Source organism: Pholcus phalangioides, unplaced genomic scaffold, assembly GCF_987345545.1.
Source record: "Pholcus phalangioides strain wild (caught in Gottingen) unplaced genomic scaffold, Ppha-v1.0 ptg000015l_1, whole genome shotgun sequence".
In the NCBI taxonomy this organism is placed as follows: Eukaryota; Metazoa; Arthropoda; class Arachnida; order Araneae; family Pholcidae; genus Pholcus; species Pholcus phalangioides.
Genome location: NW_028301608.1, coordinates 91,629,547 through 91,651,627, shown reverse-complemented (window position 1 = coordinate 91,651,627; position 22,081 = coordinate 91,629,547). Strand labels below are relative to the sequence as shown.

General features: G+C 34.8%; 1 protein-coding gene across 3 annotated transcripts in view; it reads left to right on the top strand.

The window, feature by feature from the left end:
• Positions 1-22,081, top strand: part of LOC149077040 (protein eva-1-like) — a 165,611-nt gene that overhangs the window by 132,887 nt on the left and 10,643 nt on the right. For 2 of the 3 annotated variants that reach the window (XM_089244780.1, XM_089244779.1), the window contains exons 2-6: positions 4,589-4,806; positions 7,835-7,976; positions 15,762-15,914; positions 19,758-19,904; positions 21,398-21,586. In XM_089244780.1, the coding sequence (XP_089100906.1) occupies positions 4,589-4,806; positions 7,835-7,976; positions 15,762-15,914; positions 19,758-19,904; positions 21,398-21,586 (849 nt within the window). The remainder of the gene's footprint in view (positions 1-4,588; positions 4,807-7,834; positions 7,977-15,761; positions 15,915-19,757; positions 19,905-21,397; positions 21,587-22,081) is intronic. The other variant, XM_089244778.1, reaches the window with a different exon arrangement.

Below are 22,081 nucleotides of genomic sequence, written 5' to 3'. Positions count from 1 at the left end.
AGTTGTTTCTCTTTTTTTTGTCTCTTTCACTGTCTGTGCCTTAGAGGAGGTACAGGAGCGTACAATGTGCCTTCTATATCACCTCTAAGATACGTGCTGTGTTTAATCTTGTGTTGTTTGAATTAGTCACTCCCAGACGTTAGGGTTGCGGGATTTTTAACTTCATTCTTGGCCTCGATTGGCGTTCAAAATATTAATATTTGCAATTATTTTTAGTGACTCAATAATTCTACCACATATTTTTACACTTTTGCGCATATTTAAATGATTAAAATCAGTTGTAATTTTTTTCGAAACTTTTTCAATATGACACCTTTCCTTGTTAGAGGAAAGGGTCCAATAGAAACGTGGATATTTTTTTTTTTTTTTGGGCCTCAGGAGAGACAGGGCAACAAATTTCTAATTGGATTTTTGAGCACAGGATGTTCGTATAGAAAGTGAATTTTTTTTATTTTATCAACTATACAACCCCTTGGAACAAGAATGACATGAGTTCTCTGGATAATTTCCCTAATGGGAGTTAAGCTTCTCAGATCAACGGTTCCCCAGTAACGTGCGGTAAAGGAAATTATGGAATTACCCTGTATGCAACGTAACCAAATATTTCGTAAAAACATAAAATTCCCAAAACTTCCTCGAACCAAACGTCTCTCACGGATTAACAGCGCATGTGTTTAATCAAACATGGAGTGTAAGTAACAAGTGAACACTTTAAAACTCAATCACTACAAGCGACTAAAACCAAAACAGCATCGAGGGCCCCCGACATTTTCACAAGCAACGAACACTCGAAACCGATGTACATGAACTCCAGCAGCATACGTGCTCCGAATGGCACCAGAGGGGAAAATGTGCTTCGAGAAGCTGAAGCAAATTTATTTTCTCGCGAGGAGGTGTATAATTAAAACTACAAAATGCTAATTAACTAAGTTTTCGAACGCATGAAACGGAGGGAGGCGATATCATTAATTCAACCGTTAATGTTTCGTGAAATGACGTCGAAAACTCAAAAGCAATGTTTACTCCTTATGCTATGCACGACTTGCCATGTTTAAATATATATGCTTATAGGGTCCTTACACATATATGAACCATATATGAACTCTTGTACGCTTCATAAAAATTCATGAAGTTTAACTCATCCTTGCACTCGAACCAGCAATTCCATCATCTCAGACTAATTTAACATTACGGGTCCCAATAATTCACGACAAGTCCCGCGTAGGTCTATATGAAAATTCGAATATCATGCGAATATACTTGAATTGCAATCCCCATGGGTTTTTTCATACACTAGGCCAGTGGTCTTCAACGCATGGCTCGTGAGCCACGTTTTGCCCTTGGAGCTTTTTTGTCGCGGTCCCGCTGATCATTTTCAGAAAATGGTTGAGAAAATTGAAAAAGATTAATTAGAATATAACGAAATTAATTAGAATAAGAAATAATTTCAGAATTGATGAAATAAATAATTTCAGAATTGATGAAATAAATAATTTCAGAATTGATGAAATAAATAATTTCAGAATTGATGAAATAAATAATTTCAGAATTGATGAAATAAATAATTTCAGAATTGATGAAATAAATAATTTCAGAATTGATGAAATAAATAATTTCAGAATTGATGAAATAAATAATTTTAAAATAAATGGAAGAAATAATTCTACAAGAAATAAAAGAAACAATTTTAGATAATCCTAGAACAAATGAAAGAAATATTTCCAGGTAATTCTAGAATGAGTGAAAAAATAACTCTACATAATTCTAGAAATAAAAAATTATAGGATAAATGACTGAAGTAACTCTAGAATAAATGAAAAGATAATTCTAGAATAATTGGAAGAAATAATTTTTAGAATAATTGGAAGAAATAATTTTTAGAATAATTGGAAGAAATAATTTTTAGAATAAGTGAAAAAAAATTGCGGAACAAATTGATGAAAACTCAGAATTAATGAGAAAAATAATTCCAGAATTATAACGAAAATTACTAATTTGTTAGTTCTTCCGAATTTTAATTATTAATAGTTTTTGAATTTTTGAAAGAAATAATTTCAGAATTAGTGAAAATATAACTAAAACAATAAATCAATGCGAAAAAAATAATTTCATGATTTCCGCTAGATATTATTTCGACAATCAATAAAATAATAGTTGCATAATTAAAGAAATAATTTAAAGATACATTGAGAAGGAAATAATCTCAGAAATACAAAAAATAAGTAATTAAAGAATTATTCTCTCAAATTCATTTCAGATTAAAATGAATGTCAGAATTGATTAATTTGATCAGTAATTAATGAAAAATTTCGTTTTCAGAATTAGTGAGAGAAAAAAATTATTTCAAACTAATCAAAATTGGTAATTCATAAAAAGAAATAATTTCAGAATCAATGTCTTCAATTATTTTTGTCTCTATTTAACTCTATTAAGATGGCATTATATCACATGAGTTGCTGACCACAGCGGGAAGTTTCAATTTGTACGAAAGGTTGAAGACCCTGTCAGACCAGACAAGGTCCGGGATATAAGCGCTTTACGGGTTGGGTCATGCAAGGTTGAAGACCCTTGCACCAGGTGATCTGTGCAACTCATGATCAGGGTAAAAATATTCGTATTAATATTGTAGCAACTAGAGCCCGGGGATTATATTCAAACTCATAAGTGAATATGCAGTTGCATATTTTGACACTTTTTACAGTTAGTGCGTACATAAATGCATAAAATCACCGAAATTTTTGAGTAAGCGCAAATTTTTAGTGTTTTTTTTTTTCTATTGATCGTATTGTACTAATACTTGCAAGATTAATTTTATCTTTCCATTCTTCAAATTTAATCAAATTCCTTTGATTTTTTTCAAGAAAATATTTTGCCATTGAGTATTGTTTACTTTAGGGCACATTTTTAAGCATTTTCAAATGCATATTTTTGACATTTTTAGATGCATATTTTTGACATTTTTAGATGCATATTTTTGACATTTTTAGATGCATATTTTTGATACTTTTAGATGCATATTTTTGATACTTTTAGATGCATATTTTTGATACTTTTAGATGCATATTTTTGATACTTTTAGATGCATATTTTTGATACTTTTAGATGCATATTTTTGATACTTTTAGATGCATATTTTTGATACTTTTAGATGCATATTTTTGATACTTTTAGATGCATATTTTTGATACTTTTAGATGCAAATTTAGACACTTTTAGATGCAAATTTAGACACTTTTAGATGCAAATTTAGACACTTTTAGATGCAAATGTAGACACTTTTAGATGCAAATGTAGACACTTTTAGATGCAAATTTAGACACTTTTAGATGCAAATTTAGACACTTTTAGATGCATATTTTTGCACTTTTAAATGCATATTTTGCACTTTTAAATGCATATTTTTGCACTTTTAAATGCATATTTTTGCACTTTTAAATGCATATTTTGCGCTTTTAAAATGCATATTTTCGCACTTTTAAATACATGTGTTCATTTTCTGCGCATTTTCTCTTCATTGTTCTCTAGTTGTTTTTGGTTTAACTGCATATTTTTCTTTTCTCTTAGGTTAGGCTATGATTCAGTGCTTTAAATATTCTCATTCTTTTCTTAGTTTTTTTTTTCGCATATTTCATTTTACTTGCGCTTTTTTTGTGCATATTCACCATTTTAGGGGAATTTCAGCATTTTTAAATGCATATTTGTTTCGTTTTTTTTCATTTCACGTAGAAATATCATTGAAAAATATACGGTTGAATAATTTTAAACGAATATTTCTTATTTCAAGCATATTTCGGTATTTTAAATGCATATTGTGACTTTTTTTCCCGCAATTTTCAAATGTATATATTTTTTATAATTTTTGCGTGTATTTTTCATTTTTTCGTGCTATACTAAAGCATTATAACATGGATCTGTTTAATTTTTTGCACATATTTTTTTTACTTCATGGCATATCTTGGCGTATTTAAGTAATATTTCTCTTATTTTCTTATTTTTAGTGCATGTATCAGCGATTTTTAGTGCATATTTTGTCTCAAATCACTTGCTCTGATTTAAATGAGCTTGAAGGAGAGGGTTGGGACTTTTTGATAATAATCAATATTGAGTTGGAAAATTTTAAAAACAACAATTTTTTTTGTTTTCAATGCTCGAAATATCAAGTTATGCAAATTATGGCCTCTGAAATTCACTAATAAACTCTTTTAAAACTATGTTTAGATAGGCATTTATAGCAGAATAAGTTCGAAAAAGGCATTTTTACGGGGGGCAATTTGAAACTGGCAGCAAAAGGGCGGTTTTTTTTAACGTTTTAATCAGAATCGAATTTATAGCGTTTTGCCTCAACTTCCGGTTTCTAATAATCACCAAAAAATATATAAGTTTGCCTGATTTTACTGTCCATTATCGAGAGTGTTCACTAACGGGGAGTGAAATACATCAAAGCCCTATTCCACGGCACCGGCGATTAGAAAAGCGCCCGGTTAACGGGAACTATCCATTAGGGGAGTTCCCACTGTATTTAATTTCTGTATTGTGCATACGTTATTCTCCGTCTAATTGGACAATGTTGCTGTTTGTCTCGTTGCAGCTCTTCTGTCGGGAACATTGCGCACATTTCAAGTCCACGCATGCGATGGCGACGAGCTTCTAATCGAGTGTTGGCCAAACACCGTTATCAACATATACTTGGCTCAATACGGTAGGCAGGTGCCCTCACACGAACTCTGTCCTCCAGATGACAAAAACCGGCAACAGTCTGCAGTTTATAATGAGTCCATGAACTGTATGACGACCGAAGCCTTAAGGGTAAGTATAAATATAGATCTCTTCCTCTCTCTCTCTTCTTGTGAACATGTTAATGAATGCGAATATCCATCTGATCCAGACCGTAAACAAATCGCGTCACAAAATGTTGACTATTGTAATATAACTTGTAATTTAGTTGTATGGTCTACAGCAGGGTTGTCCAGATGTCTCAGTCCTCGGGCCAGACGATAGCGGACAGGAAACTTTCATATAATGGATGGTCACATATGACCTGTATTTTGTGGCATATTCTCGTAATTTTTAAAATTCAACTTTTTGATAAAATGTCCCTTTTTTGCCCTATTTTCAACAAGGGTTAATTGAATTTTTTTAAATCAATAACAAAGATTATTTTCATGATTTATAAATTATATTATAATTATGACTCTGATTGTCGTAATTAATTATAGTCATACAAATATATTCACCTCACATATGTGTCAAATATATGAGTGTTTGTTTTTGGCGAATTACATTTTATCTTGCAGACAAAACCCCCCTGCAACAAACCCATTGTTTTCTGCGAATGCCAATTTTTCAAAATTTTGGCGATAATTGGCAACTTCGCATCCCTTTGACAATTTCATTTTCGCTCTAATTGACAACTGTACTTACTAAATTTATGTTGTTGTTGGCATCTCTTCTGAATTACCGTTGTTGGTACCACCGTAAAATGCATTTATGAGAATTTATTCACAACAAAAAGTTATATAATTTTGTTCCCCAATATAAAATGTTTTACCACAGATACTCTGATTACTAGACAGAAATTAGCTTCACGACACCTTCATTTACACTTTCGGACGGTAGATAGTACAAAATACCAATGTCAATAAGTGTTCCTCTGGAGCACCTTCCTATCACTTTGATTCCCTACACACAAGTGAACATTAGACTATAAGAAATTCTAAACAAGATTTGAGAGAATATCGTTGTATAAGGTTTATAGTTACATCGAATATCGTTGTAGCGAGGTTTCACTGTAGTATCAGTACCGGAAGGTACTACTTAGTTAATAATAATCCTAAGGCAAACACATTTCTACGCATGTGTTCATGTTTTGAGGCCATGACAATGCTGGATCTCATTCATATCTTTTTAAATATTTCTTCGAAGCTTTGAATAATAAAAGTCACGTCATGACAGATCAGAGCTAGAGCCCTCTGCAAATAGTGCCGAAAATATGACAATGAGCATTGTTGTGCGAGAAGGATTATAAACTGGATCCTTCGTTAAGCATGATGATTCGCTTAGTCAACATTATGCAACTTGGCGTCTTTGTAACAAACCGACAAAAAATCTTCGACGGACAGTATCTCCTTACACGGCATGAAGTCACATACATTTCTGGATGCCTATGGTGACTTTTTTCAAACGAATGCAAATGCATTCGGGCCTCCTTCAAAAATTGTTAATTTAAATTTTGGCACACCGAAATTTTTAAATAAATCGACTCGAACGGATTTTATTTGATATACCCCCCCCCCCCATGTAACACAACCTGAGCATTTCATGCGTTTTCACTAGACTAAATTCCACTGAGAGATGCGCAGTTATTCCCGTACTCTCTCTCAATAGTTTTTCTCAAAAATATGCTCATCCGAACACAGCTGAATTTTGAGAATATCTGTATGAGATCGTGGGAGAGAGATTTACGCAATAGAAAATAGTTTGATTTTCAGCCACCAGGTAGAAAAGTGATGCTTTTTAATTAAATTTTCCTTTTTCCCATGGTCTATAAAGTATATATATATGTATATATATCAAGTTTCAATGGAATGCATCCAGTAGAAGGGATACAACAAAGGTCTGAATAATTTCACTGTACTGGCACTGCTGTAATTCAAACGTGAATTCCCAGCACTGTGAACGGAGGGGCTCTGTTTGATTATTCCCGTCGCAGTGGAGGCTTTGTGTGTTTTCATCAGTGTGTGTGTATATATTGCATATTCTGTAAAAAGAAAGGGAAACAAAACTGCTCAGCACCGTGGACGGAGGATTTGGTTCCTCGTTTCCTGTCACAGTGGAGGCGTTGTATATATTTTGTATGTATTGTGTATTTAGATCATTAGAATCTTCCGACACAACCCTGCTTCTTTTGAGGTAACGGAAGTAAGTTGCTTTGCATCAGTCCGGGGTTGCGAGCGGTTCTATCTATCTATCTATCTACTTGCACTGCTCAGACCAATGTAGCGCCCGTTCTGATGGGAATATTCCATTGAAACTTTGTATGTACACTATATGAACTATTGAAAGAAGGAAAATGCAATAAAAAGCGCCACTTTTGCACTTGGTGAGCAACAATTGAACAATTTTTAATTACATAAACCTCTCTCCTATGATCTCATTTAGATATCCTGAAAATTTGGCTGTGTTCGGATGAGTAGTTTTTGAGGAAAAACTATTTACACAGGGTACGGGAATTTTAATTATAATCACCCTGTGCATGCAATGTTAGGCATTCATACCGTTGGATGTACTGGTTTTAACGATGGATAAAATACAGTTTTCTTCTGAAAATTCATAAAATATCCTGTCTCCCCGAGAGAAGAAACTTTAACAGGTTCAACCATTAACTCCGAAAATTTTTCCGAAGTTAAAAGTCTTTTGTATTCGAACCCATCGGATAAAATTCAAAGTTGGAGCAAACGAATATTAAGAACGACGTTCATCTTCGGTGGAAGATTTATGCGAGTTTCGACCTGAAATGATTAATAAGCTCATTAGATTTTCAGATACAAACTCTCAGCGATATTTATGATGACAAATAAATCCTCAAAAGTTGCCGTTTAGCTAAATTTACCGAATACGTCGTTAATTAAGGAGCGAAACAAGAGTGAAATGATCACACGATGCTTCGCGTCCAGGGTTAGCCTAGACGCTATGGGAATGAATATATTCGTAGGAATAATTATCATCGATGATGATGTATATAAGCGTAATTTTTTGGCATTATTCATAATGTAAGTGTCCGTGTATGTATATTGAGCGATTCTGATGTATACGGATGGATTGATGAGTCGTGTAGCACGCTTTATTGCAGACGGTGGAGAAAACCTGCAGGGAACAGCAAATCTGTAAAGTGAAGACTTCGCCCGCGACGTTCTCGGGAGCTGATCCTTGCCCTGGGGTGCGCAAATACGCTGAAGTTGCCTTCAAGTGCAGACCAAGTAAGTATCCACTACGGGTCAATTCTCATACATATCAATGAATTATTCAATCTATTCACCACTAAGTTACTACTTCACTGTTTTGACTTCAATGCGCACCATATAGATGATAAATGCTCGAATTTTAATGTCACATAAGTACAGAGAAACCCCGTTGCATCGCCCCTCGTTGTATCGCCCCCCGTTATAGCGCCAACTCCGCTTAGTGCCACAAATTTTCAGTCAACAAATATTTTATATAGGGATTGTGATGCAAAAAAAGAACGTTTTAGTGCCAACTCGTTATAACGCCAACTATTGTTTGGATATGTGCCATTTTCCGAAAATTGCCATAACATTTCTTCCATCAATTTGCTTTTTTTTTCCGAAAGGAGTTGAGGGGATTTATCGCTTTCATCCCACTTAAGAGAATTAACTCATTATGTCAAATTTCTGAAAAACTAATATGCAGATTTTAATGAAATTTTGTACTAATACACAGTTATAACAAAGAAAGAGATATACCGTACAAAAGTGATAGTACGATCGCATATGTCAGTAAAGCTCATCATTGCAGGAGTATCCAAAATGCAAAAGCCGTGTTGCAAGATAGAAAAGAAAATGAGTCTAATATGGGGATATAGGTCACCTTTCACAGTGAGACAGGTCGCACAACGCTACGATACACTGGACACGAGGCAGTTGAGGAGTAGCTGAGACAATTAGTCTCCTTCCTGTAGCAACAGCTCCGGGATGGTTCTCGGAGAGCGATGGCGAGAAGCAATTGTCCTCCCAAGAGAATCCCAAACATGCTCTGTAGGATTTAAGTCTGGAGATCTGTCTAGCCAATCCATACTCCAAACGGTCTTACTTTCCAGATAATCGTTGACCAGGGAAGCCCGATGTGGATGAGCGTTGTCGTCTATGAACAAGAGCAGAGGGCCAACTGCGCTCCTGAAAAGTCGAACATAGGGCTCGAAGTTTTACAAATGCAAATACAAATAAATACAACGCCACAACAGGCAAAATGCCCAACGAGAGGGCTGAGAAACGGAGATATTACATTTCCCTCAGATATAACCGATGTTTTTCCTTTTTTATAAATTTTGTTTGATGTTTTATAAAAGATCTTTCATCAAACTTTATAGTGTAATTCTGGCTTTATGAGACACTGAGATACAGTTATTTGTAATAAACGTGTGAATTTATCTAATGATGCTTTTCTGAAACATTATTCCGACCATGATCCGTCATAAAGACATACTCGTTATAGCGCCAAATTTCTTTAGGACGGATGGTGGCGTTAAATCGGGGTTCGACTATATCATGTTGTATGTCTGCGGGGAGACTTTTACAAACGGGAGGTCGACTCGCGCATTAGCATCTCGAAGTTGGGAAAACGTATAAAACCAATTTGAGCCGACCACTACTGTGCCGCCAACAGGGTTCAAATCTAACACGATGTCCACACGACTACAGATCGGATAGGCCATAGTATCTGCAGGAACTAACCGAATTTATGAACTCATAAAACTCATCTTGCTATATAATCAATGGACATTTTCTTCTAGGATGACGATGGCATGTGATGCTTCAGAATGACGATGGCATGTGATGCTTCAAAATGACGATGGCATGTGAAGTTCCAGACTGGGCCATTATTCGAACACTCGTATTGTATTCACCAAGTGTTGTTATAAATCCAAACAGAAACTTATGAAGTAACGCGACAACAAATGTGTTTGAATTTTGTTAAATGCGATCTCAAAATGTGAAGTGTTCGAGTTTCTTTTCTTTTGGCCAGGCAGTGTACAGTATAGTCCAAATTTTCCAATGATGATCAATGACCTTTCAACTACTTGCGTAAATTTGGACAGGAGCACATCATGCCATCATCATTTTGCAACATATATTTGTCATTTGGCAACATATATTTGTCATTTTGCAACATATATTTGTCATTTTGCAACATATATTTGTCATTTGGCAACATATATTTGTCATTTTGCAACATATATTTGTCATTTGGCAACATATATTTGTCAATTGGCAACATATATTTGTCATTTTCCAACATATATTTGTAATTTTCCAACATATATTTGTCATTTTCCAACATATATTTGTCATTTTGTAACATACCGTCGTCATTTTGCGACACGTCATCATCATTTTGCCATATCTCATCGTCATTTTGCAACACGCCATCATCATTTTGCCACATCTCATCGTCATTTTTCAGCATGCATCAATTTACGGCATTTTTCAACACGACGTCGTCATTTCGCAACATGTCATCGCCATTTTTCGTCATGCCGTTATTTTCACAGAAGAAAATATCCGCTGCAAAGAAAATTTAGAACGAAATATGCCATGTCATCCCGTCATTCTATAACATCATAGTCATTTGGAATACGTCACACTCATTTTGGAACATACCATCATCATTTTGCAACATTCCTTTGTAATTTTGGAATATTCCCTGATTAGTTTGCAACATTCTATTTTTATTTTGGATTACTCGTTACATCGTCATTTTGAAACACACTGTCGTCTTTAGGGAAGAAACTATCTATTGGTGAGTAAAGATGATCATTAAGCATGTTAAATTACAGCAGACTTCGTTTTATTGCTGCCTCTAGCCCAGAATGACAGGAAAAACCTCGGACCCCAATGTTTTATATCACTCCTATTCAGGTTCCGACTGCGACTGCAACAACACAATAGGTTTATTATTATTATTATCGCCCAGGTAGTGCATATTCCAAATACAGTAACAGCTATATGCCAGTAGAGATACCATCTGATATCATGAACCCCCTGGTACATTGCCAGAAGGATTACACGTATAATGTAGTTCATTGTAGTATAGCTATACGTTATATAATATAGTTGTACTACGCATTTATACAGGGTGCTTAACAAACCGGGGGAAATGGCATGTTATTGGCGAACTGGGATCCTAGAAGTATACTTTCAATCAGGTCTTTCAAATGGTTTCAGCAAATAACGTGTAATACACAGATATGTCATTCATGTGGCAAGGGGGGGGGGGGGTGTCGTTAAATGCGGGATAACAGTTTTACCCGCATTTAACGGGGGGTTTATTTTCCCAATTTTCTTCCTTTTTTTCGAACTCGAATATCTCAGTGAATATTGCAATTAGAAACATAGCTTTTTTATTGTTGGCATCAAGAGTAACAGGACAAAACGTTTTAGTCACACAAGGAATGCATAGAAAGTTATTTTTTTCATGTCAATGATCACACAGCCCTTGAAAAAGGAATGCCATTTCTGAGTACTACACGTTATTTGGAAACTTTTTCTAATTCGAAGTATACCCCTAGGATCAACGGTTCATCAGTGAAACGCCCCATACACCCTGTATAATATTTAATAAACATGTATTGTATGTGTACAGTGTAGTGTGTACACCCCTGTATAGTATAGTATTTTTCAACTACGTATAAATATATAGTTCAATAATATAGTCATCAACATGTGCAAGTTTTTTATACTTTACAAAAAAGAAATTAACAGACGTGTGGTTTTGATGCGTTTTGTAGGAAAACATTTCTCAATAATTATAATTTTTTAAATGCATCAATCTGGCAATTTCTATATTGGCAATCATCCAAAAATAACCAGAATATTTTATAAGATAATGTTGAAAACACATAAAGACTTAAAAAAAAAGAGATTAATTGCATATTGCTCTCCCTTTGGTATAAAATGTCCATTATTTCCCATCGATTTTGCAATGCATTATAAAAATATTTAATCTTTTTTACCATCGTTGCGAAAGCGTGTCATTAGTTAACACCAGTGTGAACATATTTCATGTCAAACATGCAATCTAAACGTTTTTTTTTTAAATACAAGGATAATGATATTTAGAGATACACCTACATGCTATCATTAACCAAAGGATATTTATTTATTTTGTATTTTTTCATTTTTATTTCAATTTTAACTTTTTAAATTTGAATTTATTATTTCATTTTATAACTAATTTCTTTCATTTTTATTTTTATTTATTTTATTTTTTGATTCTCTTTCATTTTTATTTTAATTAATTTTTAATTTATTAATTTTTACATTTTTATTTTAATTAATTTCATTTTCATCTAATTTTTATTTTCATTTTCATTTTCATTTCAATATATTGATCGATTTTTAATTTATAAATTATTTTATCTAGATTTATTAGTAATGTAATAAATTATTTGTTTTAGTTAATTAATTTATTGTAGTTAATTAATTGATTTTTTTTTATTTCAGCGGTTGCATTCTGTACGGAATCACAATCAATTAGAAATTAGAATAATTACAATTAGTGCTTCTCAACCTGGGGCCATATGACCCCACTTGTAGTTCCGGGATATTTTAAGAATACTACGGTACTACGGCTAAAATATAGTTGAATGGGGAACCATGACAGATTTTTAGGTTTGGGAGGGGTGGGTGGTACCACAAAAAGCTGGGCAGATGTGAAGAAATGAAGCTTCTAATAAACATGTGGTGGGAGAAAAGCGTGACTACTTCCAAAATCCAGCAGAACTGTCCACTGACCAGGACCATCTTAATGCACGAGGTCGCCATCGCAAAGCGATGAGGGACCTCATGTCCACATGGTGCCAAAAAGATTAAATCTGGCAATTTGATTTTCGATAGTAAGTGTGTAATATGTAGGCTGTTGCTTTCAGCTAAGCACTGTGCTCAAGAAAATCACTTGGCCCTAGGAATGAGAGGGCCCTCGACTACTGAGAAGGCCCTGCATAGAAAGAAACAGCACAATGCTTCTCTCTTCATACATATATATATATATATAGGGCCAGCGGAGCCCGAGTCAAACAGGACCGAAAATTATTGACACTCGTTAATTCTGAATTCCAGATAATTCTTCATTGAATTAATATAACAAAGAATTAATTAATTTACGTGATTTTTAAACTGTTGATTGAATAAGTTGGGGATCCTCATTTATTCTAAAATTAGAACTCAATTGATTTTGGAAATACAGTAAAACCTCGATAAGTCGTCACCTCACGTTATCAAAAAATTATGATGGCTTAAGCGGAGTGACGACTTAACCGAAGTGACGTCAGTTTCAATGTGCAATACTGTGAAAATAGTATAAGTTTAAAGTAATGTGTAACATTTATTAAAATATGAATTAAAATTACAATATATTAGTAAAGTTTATGGATTTCTAAAGAAAAAATAGAAATGTTTACCTTTTTTGATCTTTTATTACTTAACTTATTATAGTAAAATAAACTGGTACACTTAGATTTATACTAGTAATTTTTAATTTAGACTAATCCCACTTTTCGCTTGTAGGGGCCTTGGAAAAGCACACGTTAGAAGACCTCAACTTTTGGAAAAAATGTCTGGGTTTCCAACAAAGATATTTTGTTTAAATTAGTGAGGCCCATGCACAAGTCAGGTCTAGCTTGAACAGTCCCCTAACGTATGAAAAATTTGTCAGCAAACGGGCTTCCCCAACTAGCTTTCGTTATTTGAACTGTTTCCTTTTGGTACATAAGGTTTTTATGGTGACTTTTAAGCATATGACAATGCTGTTGCCCCCCCCCCCTCCCACACATTTTTACATGCTTAGACGCTTTGACCAATCGCCGTCGAAATCTCCAGAATACAAGAACCCAATTTCCATTCATGCAGGATAAATGCTGTTCTAACCATGGGCGCGGTAGCCCCAGGTCGATAAAGTACAAATAAGTAAAGTACCGCGATAAAGTATACTCGCCTAAAGTACCAAAGGATGTCTAGAACTGTCGCGAGTTCGATACCCGATTCGTCCTTGTCTCAAAACTTTCCTGACATAGGGGTTCCCAATGTCAGGGAATTTGTCAGTCACCAAATTTGCATTCAGGCAGGATAAATGCTGTTCTAACCATGGGCGTGGTAGCCTGGGTCGATAAGATACTCGCCTAAAGTACCAAAGCATGTCTAGAACTGTCGCGAGCTCGATACCCGGTTCGTCCTTGTCACAAAACTTTCCTGACATAGCCCTACAACAGATACGGCGACATGACTGCAGAAAAAATTGCTACCGCAGGGAGTCCCCCACCAAGGGGTTAGCGCACCAACCTCTCGATGAGTAGAGTACAATACTGCCGTTCGGATTTGGCAATAAATTGTAGGTCCCGGTCTAATTAGCCCTCGTGTGCAGCAAATGACCGTGGCGCGGCAAAAATGATCAAATGATCTATTCTAACCATTGTCAGCTTGCTCCAGGATGATATGAAAAAGGCAGCCCGAAAAAAACAGCTCTGAAAGAACAAACCCACAATATCCATTTTAATAATACATTTTGGTACATTGTTTGCTCACCAACAGCTAATGCCGTACCCGTACATTGAAGTGGGGACGGACGGGTGTGTTACCTCTCTTCTGTTCGAAAAGAAAAAATATATTATCCGAAAACAACACTCAATGCTGATTCCTATGGTAAAATCACCTCTGACAAAAAATCAATGCTTGCGAAAAAAAAAACCCTGCTGAGGAGTAGAGAAAGAAAATCTCTCGCCTTGTTCCAGTAAGCTCCATAAAACTGACCAAAATGTGTGAACAATTCATTAAAAGCGAGTGTATCGATATTTGTTCCTTTTTTTGTTTTTATAGGTTCTGGTTTATTTGGAAAAAATTATGGGTGGGGGGGGGCGGAATGTTTTTGTTAGTATAAGTGGCGTCATCTGTTGTAGAAATCAAGAAACGTGAAAGTTACCAAAGAGGCACGCCCAAGCGTTCCCCCTTTCTCGGTTTTCAAATATGGTGAACAATACCTACTCAGAACAATCATCCCGGCATATGCCAATTCGTTAAAAATTCCGTCGTGGAATGCGTAAGAGGTACATGTATGGTTAAATAACATTAGTTTTAGTAGCACTCTCCCAGATTACTGTGGTTGATTTGAATATTCCCTTATAAGAAGAGCCTATGTCTACAGAGATAGTCCACCAAGTTTATTGCTGCCCCCGTAATCCCACCCGAAGAAACAACCCAAATCACCTCCCGTAGTCTGTATATATCTGGTAAAATAAATGTGTCCCACATAAATTCCAATTTCACGTACGCAAATAATAACACAAATTATCAGACGTTAGTTAACAATTATAAGGAAAGCGTCTGATCAGATTTCATTATCACGTATTGCACATTAATTATACACTACATTAATTACGTATTACATTAATTATGTATTAATTAATGCGTTATTAATTAATGCGTTATGGTTATTATTACATTAATTAATACATAATTAATGTAATAGAAATGGCTCCCCCCCCCCATTTCATACGATAAATAATTTTAAGGATCAATGTCATGTGTTTTGAACGTGTAAAATTCGACTTGAATCTATACTGGTATCTATATTATAGTGAAGATATATATCTTATCTATCTTATCTCATGAATCTTGTTTTGATTGTGTAAGATTCAACATGAAACTAGACTGGTATTTTTCAGTGAAGACGTCTCCAGACAGATCAGCTACCATTTGGTACTTGGACGATAGCCAAAGTTCAATTCAATGGAATAAAAATACAAAATCCTCCAATATATTTTATTATATTCAGATATAAGACATTTTTATTTCTTACGATAATACATATCACAGTTTACGATCGGATAAGCAATTTTTTTTTTGTATTTTAATCTGTTTTTAGATGAAATGATTTGTGACTAAAATGAATTTCCTTTTTTTTTTAATATGCAAAATAAATCTGCTTGTTATTGTGCATATTTTGTATGTATGAATGTATCGCGCATTATCTTGCAGATACATTTTCCAATACAGTCGTTTGTGAAGGGGACCGTCTAAGGCTCCGCTGTCACAAGACGTTAAGGATCGTTATATATTCAGCGGCGTTCGGAGCGACGCACTATGGCGTCCCGGAATGCCCTCAGCCCAAAGGCGAAGGCGAGATTGAAGGTATGAAAGGAAAAATAAAAACTATTTTCTGACATGTTTTCGGTATTTTTTTATCCATTCGATTTTACATGAGGTTTTGTCTTGGATCTAATATAAATTCAAATCCATCTCTACGCTTTTATTATATGCAGATATGGTCACTGTGTTCCGCACTGAGGAATAGTGAAATGCGGATATAAGAATGAGACTTGCATACACACTAGCTAGATTTATGATTTTCAGTCAGGGTTGATCTGATTTTGCCCAACCAGGGAAAAAATACCTGGCCGAGTTTGTTTTTTTTCGAAAAGAAAAACCCAGGCCAAAAGACTCTTGAAAAAAACTCGCCAAAAATTATACCAATTAAAACTACACTTTCTCGTAAACGATTTACGAAAATTTCCCCCGGCACGTTTCATCGTCGGTACATTTCACCTACCCTGACCATGTGAATGTTAAAATGAGTTTATAAGTGACCGTAAAACTGACCAAGTGAGTGGTAGAGTGACCGTATGAGTGATTGATTGGCTGGGTAAATAGCCAATTGAAAGAGTGAGTGAACAATTGAACGGGTACACTACCGTTTGAGTCGCCAAATGAGTGACTATACAAGTGACCGCGTGACCGTGTTAGTGACTATACAAGCGAACACTTGAATAACCTTATGAGTGATCGAGTGAGTGGGATATTTCACACCGTACATTTCACATTCGACATTTCGCCCCTTGTATAACATAAAATGAGTAGACTGCAAAAAATGTGAATAATATATATGCTCATATGGTCATTCACTCGGTCATCCATACGATCAATTATCCACTCGCATGACCAGTCATACGGTCACTCACTTGGTTACTCATACGTCATACGGCCCTTCAATCAACTAGTCTTTTGTTCACTTATATGGTCATCCATGCGATCACTCATTCACTTATATGGTCAATCCTACGGTCACTCATCCACTTATACGATCAATACTACGGTCACTCACGAACCACTTGGTCACTCAGTCGACCACTTATATGGTCAGGGAAGCTGACACGTAAGAGGAGAAATTTGCTGATGTGCCCACAAACAGCTGGGGTGACCACTGTACCTACGGGAAAAAAAATTACAATTTAATTTTTCTCAGCCGCTGGGAAACACGTTTCCACCTAGTACAACGCTCAGGCTATGCTCTAAACCTTTGTGAGTAAAATAATATTTTTCGTATAGAAAAATAAAATTTTAAATATTTAATTTTTAAAAATTCAGTGATGAAATTTTTGTCCCTAGATACAAACAACCTGATGTAATTGCGGACATAATGTAAAAAGCGCAGTTTTCATTTAAAAAAAATTTTAATAAACATTTTATTGATACATAAAATTTCCGTCTATAAGTATATACTATGTAATGTTCAGGAGAAAAGAGGTTGGAAAAAGGCCGAGGAGGAAACAGGAGTCGCGAGAGAGAGAAACGAGAACGATTCGAGACATTCGAAAAAAGGGGATAATGTGAAAGTTTGTACCGAAGAGACAGGACGGTTTCGTTGGAGGTGTTGGATAATAAATAAAGTGTTGTGTGTTGTTTTCTTCTTTTGGGAGTCTGGAATCCAGTTATTTCATCCTGGAATCGTAGTGGAGGTACAGCCGAGGACCTACGACCGATAAGAAGTCGGGGAAAGTTTATTTAGTATATTCAATGATGCCATGGCATTAAATGTGTGGGGTGACTTTGCCCAGCTCCAAAATCGAAATCAAAAGTTTTCATTCAATCCGTTTGTTAAAAGTCGGAAACAAAATTTTTATGTTCGGTTCATGGTTCGTAGATATGATTTATGTAGTTTTTATTTCGATGAGTCACCCGTCCTCTTTATGAAAAAATAAAAACAGTGTGGGCAAAATCACCCGGCAATAATGGCGAAACTTTTCACAAAATAATAAAAAATATCGATCGAACCAATCACTTCACTGCACGATAAGTTAATAATCACAGAAAACAACTTAACGTAGTTCAAGTCTCCAATCACGTGTTATTTTTTAGAAAATACGTTAAATTTAGTATTGAGAGTTGAAATACAAATAAATCAGAAGCGAAAGAAAATCATATGAGACAATACATTAAAAATTACAGGTTGAATAGTTCCAAAATAGATTTCATGAGTCCGCTCTGGAAGAAATCATGAATACAGTCGATGTATTTTCCATGTACATTGGTTCTTTTTATACGAGTGAATCTTGTGTTTAAAATTAATTTATGGGTTTTTTTTCATTCAAGCTGTTGAATATTTTGTAGAGAAATTTAAAGAAAAACCAAAAATAATGACTTATTAATTAAAAAAATAAATTCAAAAATTGTACCTGCGCACACAAACGATTGTTTCCGAAGGTACATCACCTTAAGGTATCCTAAGCTATTTTGTTCTTTAAAGGAAGAGAGCAACAGGGGTGATAAGATTTTTCGATGATTGCAAAATGAAAAATAAACTAAAATAAAACCTTGATAATAACCTATGACTATGAGGAATAATCATAAAAAGAACAGGAACCGAAAAAAAAATTAAAGATGAGATTTTTTTTACTTTGACCTTCAAAAAAAGAGTGAAATATCATATTTACGTATCTCGAGTCTTCCACGAACTAGTTTTCCGTGAGCAACTACCTATCACTAGTTTACATCCGATAGGAGCCACCACTCTACATTCTGTCCCCTCTCCCGTTTCCGAATTGAAATGTCCGTAGGTGCAGCGGTCTCCCCTATGCCTTCTAATGATATTATTGTATTTCCATACTCTTAAGAGAAATATATAAATCAATTTATGGAATGCTATTTAGATTATTAGTTTTCAAATACTTTTCATTGAATTCATTCAAATTTTTGTATGAAATGAACATTTCTGGGAACTAAACGATCCCATGAGTGTCGTAGTATTTTTTTTCAAATGTGTTTACAATGAAATTAGATTTGTTATGGTATTTTTAAAAATCTAAATTTTCAGAAATTTTTTGCCCCTCATGATGAATAGAATTTTTTTTTTTCAAAACAAAAAAATAATTTTTCCCTAATTTTTTTTTGTCACATGGTACATGAGGTTTCCCACAACTATAATTATCAATTATTTTGATTAAACTAAGATATGTAATTTACATTAATCAGAAAAATAATTCATTGGAATTTTACATTAATTACGAAAAGTAAAACATGCTAAATCGATGTTCAATTTTTCGAAACTTCAAAAATATGTTACTTAAGTAGCCATTCACCATATATAAAAAATTGTGTGATTTGGTCACGAATTGTGAGAGCCGTCAGAAATGAGTAAAAGAAAACCCTGTAAAAAACCCACAAAAAAAATTACATCTGGAAGCTGTACTTACTCACAAGCAGCACATGATTTCTAATGATATTATTGCATCGTCCAAAATAAACGTTGCCCTAAAATCATGAGACCTTAGGCAAATGCCGTATTTGACTTTGAGTATATTGGCTTCTGCCCTTACCATAACCGAACGCGGTACAATTTTGACGCACCCCCTCCAGAAATTTCTGTATGAGTCGCTAGTGATATAATAATTACACATGTAATCATTGTCATAAATTACTCAATCTATTATATTTACGTAGGCTCCGGCATATATAACTTCTTTTCTTCGTACTTCAACAGCAAAAACCCTGAAAAACTCGAATAACCCTACAGAAACTCACTGATACCCTCAAAAAAAACACTGGAATTCTTCTTTCGAACCGGGTATTTGCCAACCCTGATTTCTCTGGACCGCGGAAGATATTTAACAGAAATCTGTGTGTTTTCAAAATTAATTTGAAATTATTACTAGTGATATATTGAAGAATCGAAATGTTCTTGTTTTTTTCCCCCTTTAGACTGCCAAGTGAGTTACGCGACTGAGACCGTCATGAGCAGTTGCCACGGCCGTAGGAAATGTTCCATAGGTGCCGATGTTGGAACCTTCGGTAGTCCAGGATGTCCTGCAGGAACTAAACTATTCCTCAAGGTGGTTCATACGTGTGGTAAGTCAATTTTATTCATGACTAACAGTGCAAATGTTTCTATTGAGAGTCTTCCTTTAAATTTGAGCATTCTAACCTACAAATCTAACCTGCATCTTGACTTATATACGTATGGCACAATTTACGTAAGACTTTTATTGTTAAACACATTACAAAGACTGAAAAATTCGCTCCATGAATGCAAACATGCGTGTCAATAATATTGATGATGCATCAATATTATTTTACCTATATCAATACATTTGACCTATACTGTCTATTACTGATGTCTTTACTGTTCTGTTTGACAAGAATCGAACCGCTTTATGAGGATTATTAAAATTATATAGGGCTTAATTGGCAGATTATGTGCAAATGTTAAAAAAAAAGCTTAATTAAAGTAAGCACTGCATTTTAAGAGTGAGGATAATTAGTGTAAGCTCCGCGACAGAAAAGCTTACCTAAATGTTTTGTTCTACAAACAAATATTTCTTAGCAAACTCTCAGAATCAATTTTGAATAGTTGAAATACAAAATGCATTTCAATTACATGAATTTCATTTAAATTACCTGATATTCAAATTTTATTCGATAATTTTTGAAGTCTCTGAGTGACTCGATAAGTCTCTGAGTGGAAAAATAACCGAGATATATAATATCAAAATCATTTAAAATAAGGGAAAGAACCGCATATATCAAGGAATAAACTCTTGAAAAAAAACTCGAAACATTTTGCAATTTATAAGAGCCTTTCTAAATAATGGGATGCTCCCTTAACTTTCCATCAACAATATGTCAGCGGTTATTGCACCTAAAGACATAATGTTTTTTTGTTCGGCTCGGTAAAGACAAGGCAACAACTTTCTGATTAGAAGTACGCAAACAGAGGGACCGTATAGGAAATCCAATTTCATACCACAGTACTTATGTGGCCCCTAGTAGAAGAAATGCAATATCTAAAATGAGCACTTTAATTGGACAGGTTTCTAATCCTCCGTGTACGGGAGCGAAAATTTTCTGTGAGTGCACGGGTTGGGTCTCAGAGACCCACACTGAGAATTACAGGTGTACTGTACGTAATAGATATATTTACTTACAAACATTGCGTAAAATATTTATACGCTTTCTTTTTTTTCAGTAGTTTGATACATTTATTATTACATCATTTCAGCTACATAGGGTTGTTAATAAATTGAACAGCTTACCAACGGAGGTAGTAAACTCTAACACAATTGACACGTTTAAAAAGGAATAAGCTAAACATGTTGGGGTAAATCGAGAAGCTATCCATACTTTGGATAAGACAACCATAAGTATGTGTTGCAAATGTTTTAGGTAAAAAAATTTCGGGAAACAAATGGATAAAAGCGACTCTTTTGTTCTACGTTGCAGTTATGCTTTTTGTATGTTATGCCAGGAATTTGGATGCTCATGCATTTTTCCTTTGAATATTATACGACTCTCTTTCGCATGCACTATAAATAAATCAAATATAATTTTTGCATCTATTGTAGTTCCACGAGAGGTGCTCAAAGAACTAGATCTCGGTGGAAGCGAAGAAGACAAGGATCAGGACGACAGCGATTACACCGGTTTCATTGAAGAACCGAGATATGTTCCTCCTGTCACCGATAATCCGAACGTTCGAGTCGATTCAAGCCTGCCCGTTGGAATATTGGCACCAACTTTGAAAACTCAACCTGGTAAGAGAACCCGTTTAATCCAGGGTGCACAACCTCCGTCCCACGGGCCAGATGCGACCCGCCGAAGGTTTCCATCCCGCTCGAGAAAGTCGTTCCGGTAGAAAAGCACCGATGCACTAAACACGATAAATACCTTGGTTGATTATATTTCTTTATTAAAACACAGTTTTTCCACAAAAAAAAAGTTGTCGAGGCAAGTGAAGTTGCCAACTATCGCTGAAATTTCTAAAAAATTCCAATCGTGGAGAATGATATGTAATGCTAGCCCCAAAATGTGTGATTCGCCCCAAAACAGATATTTTTGACCAATACGTCAGATGAAAGTCATGAAAAAAAAAATCTTAATTCTTCATTTTAAAAAATCAAGGGGTAACCAAGAGCTTTTTTGGAAATAGGGGAAAAAACGGGACATTTAATTTTAAAAAAGTAGTTGCGGAAATGACCCGCAAAATACAGGTGATATGATCACCCTTTAGGCACTCGTTTTAGGCCCGC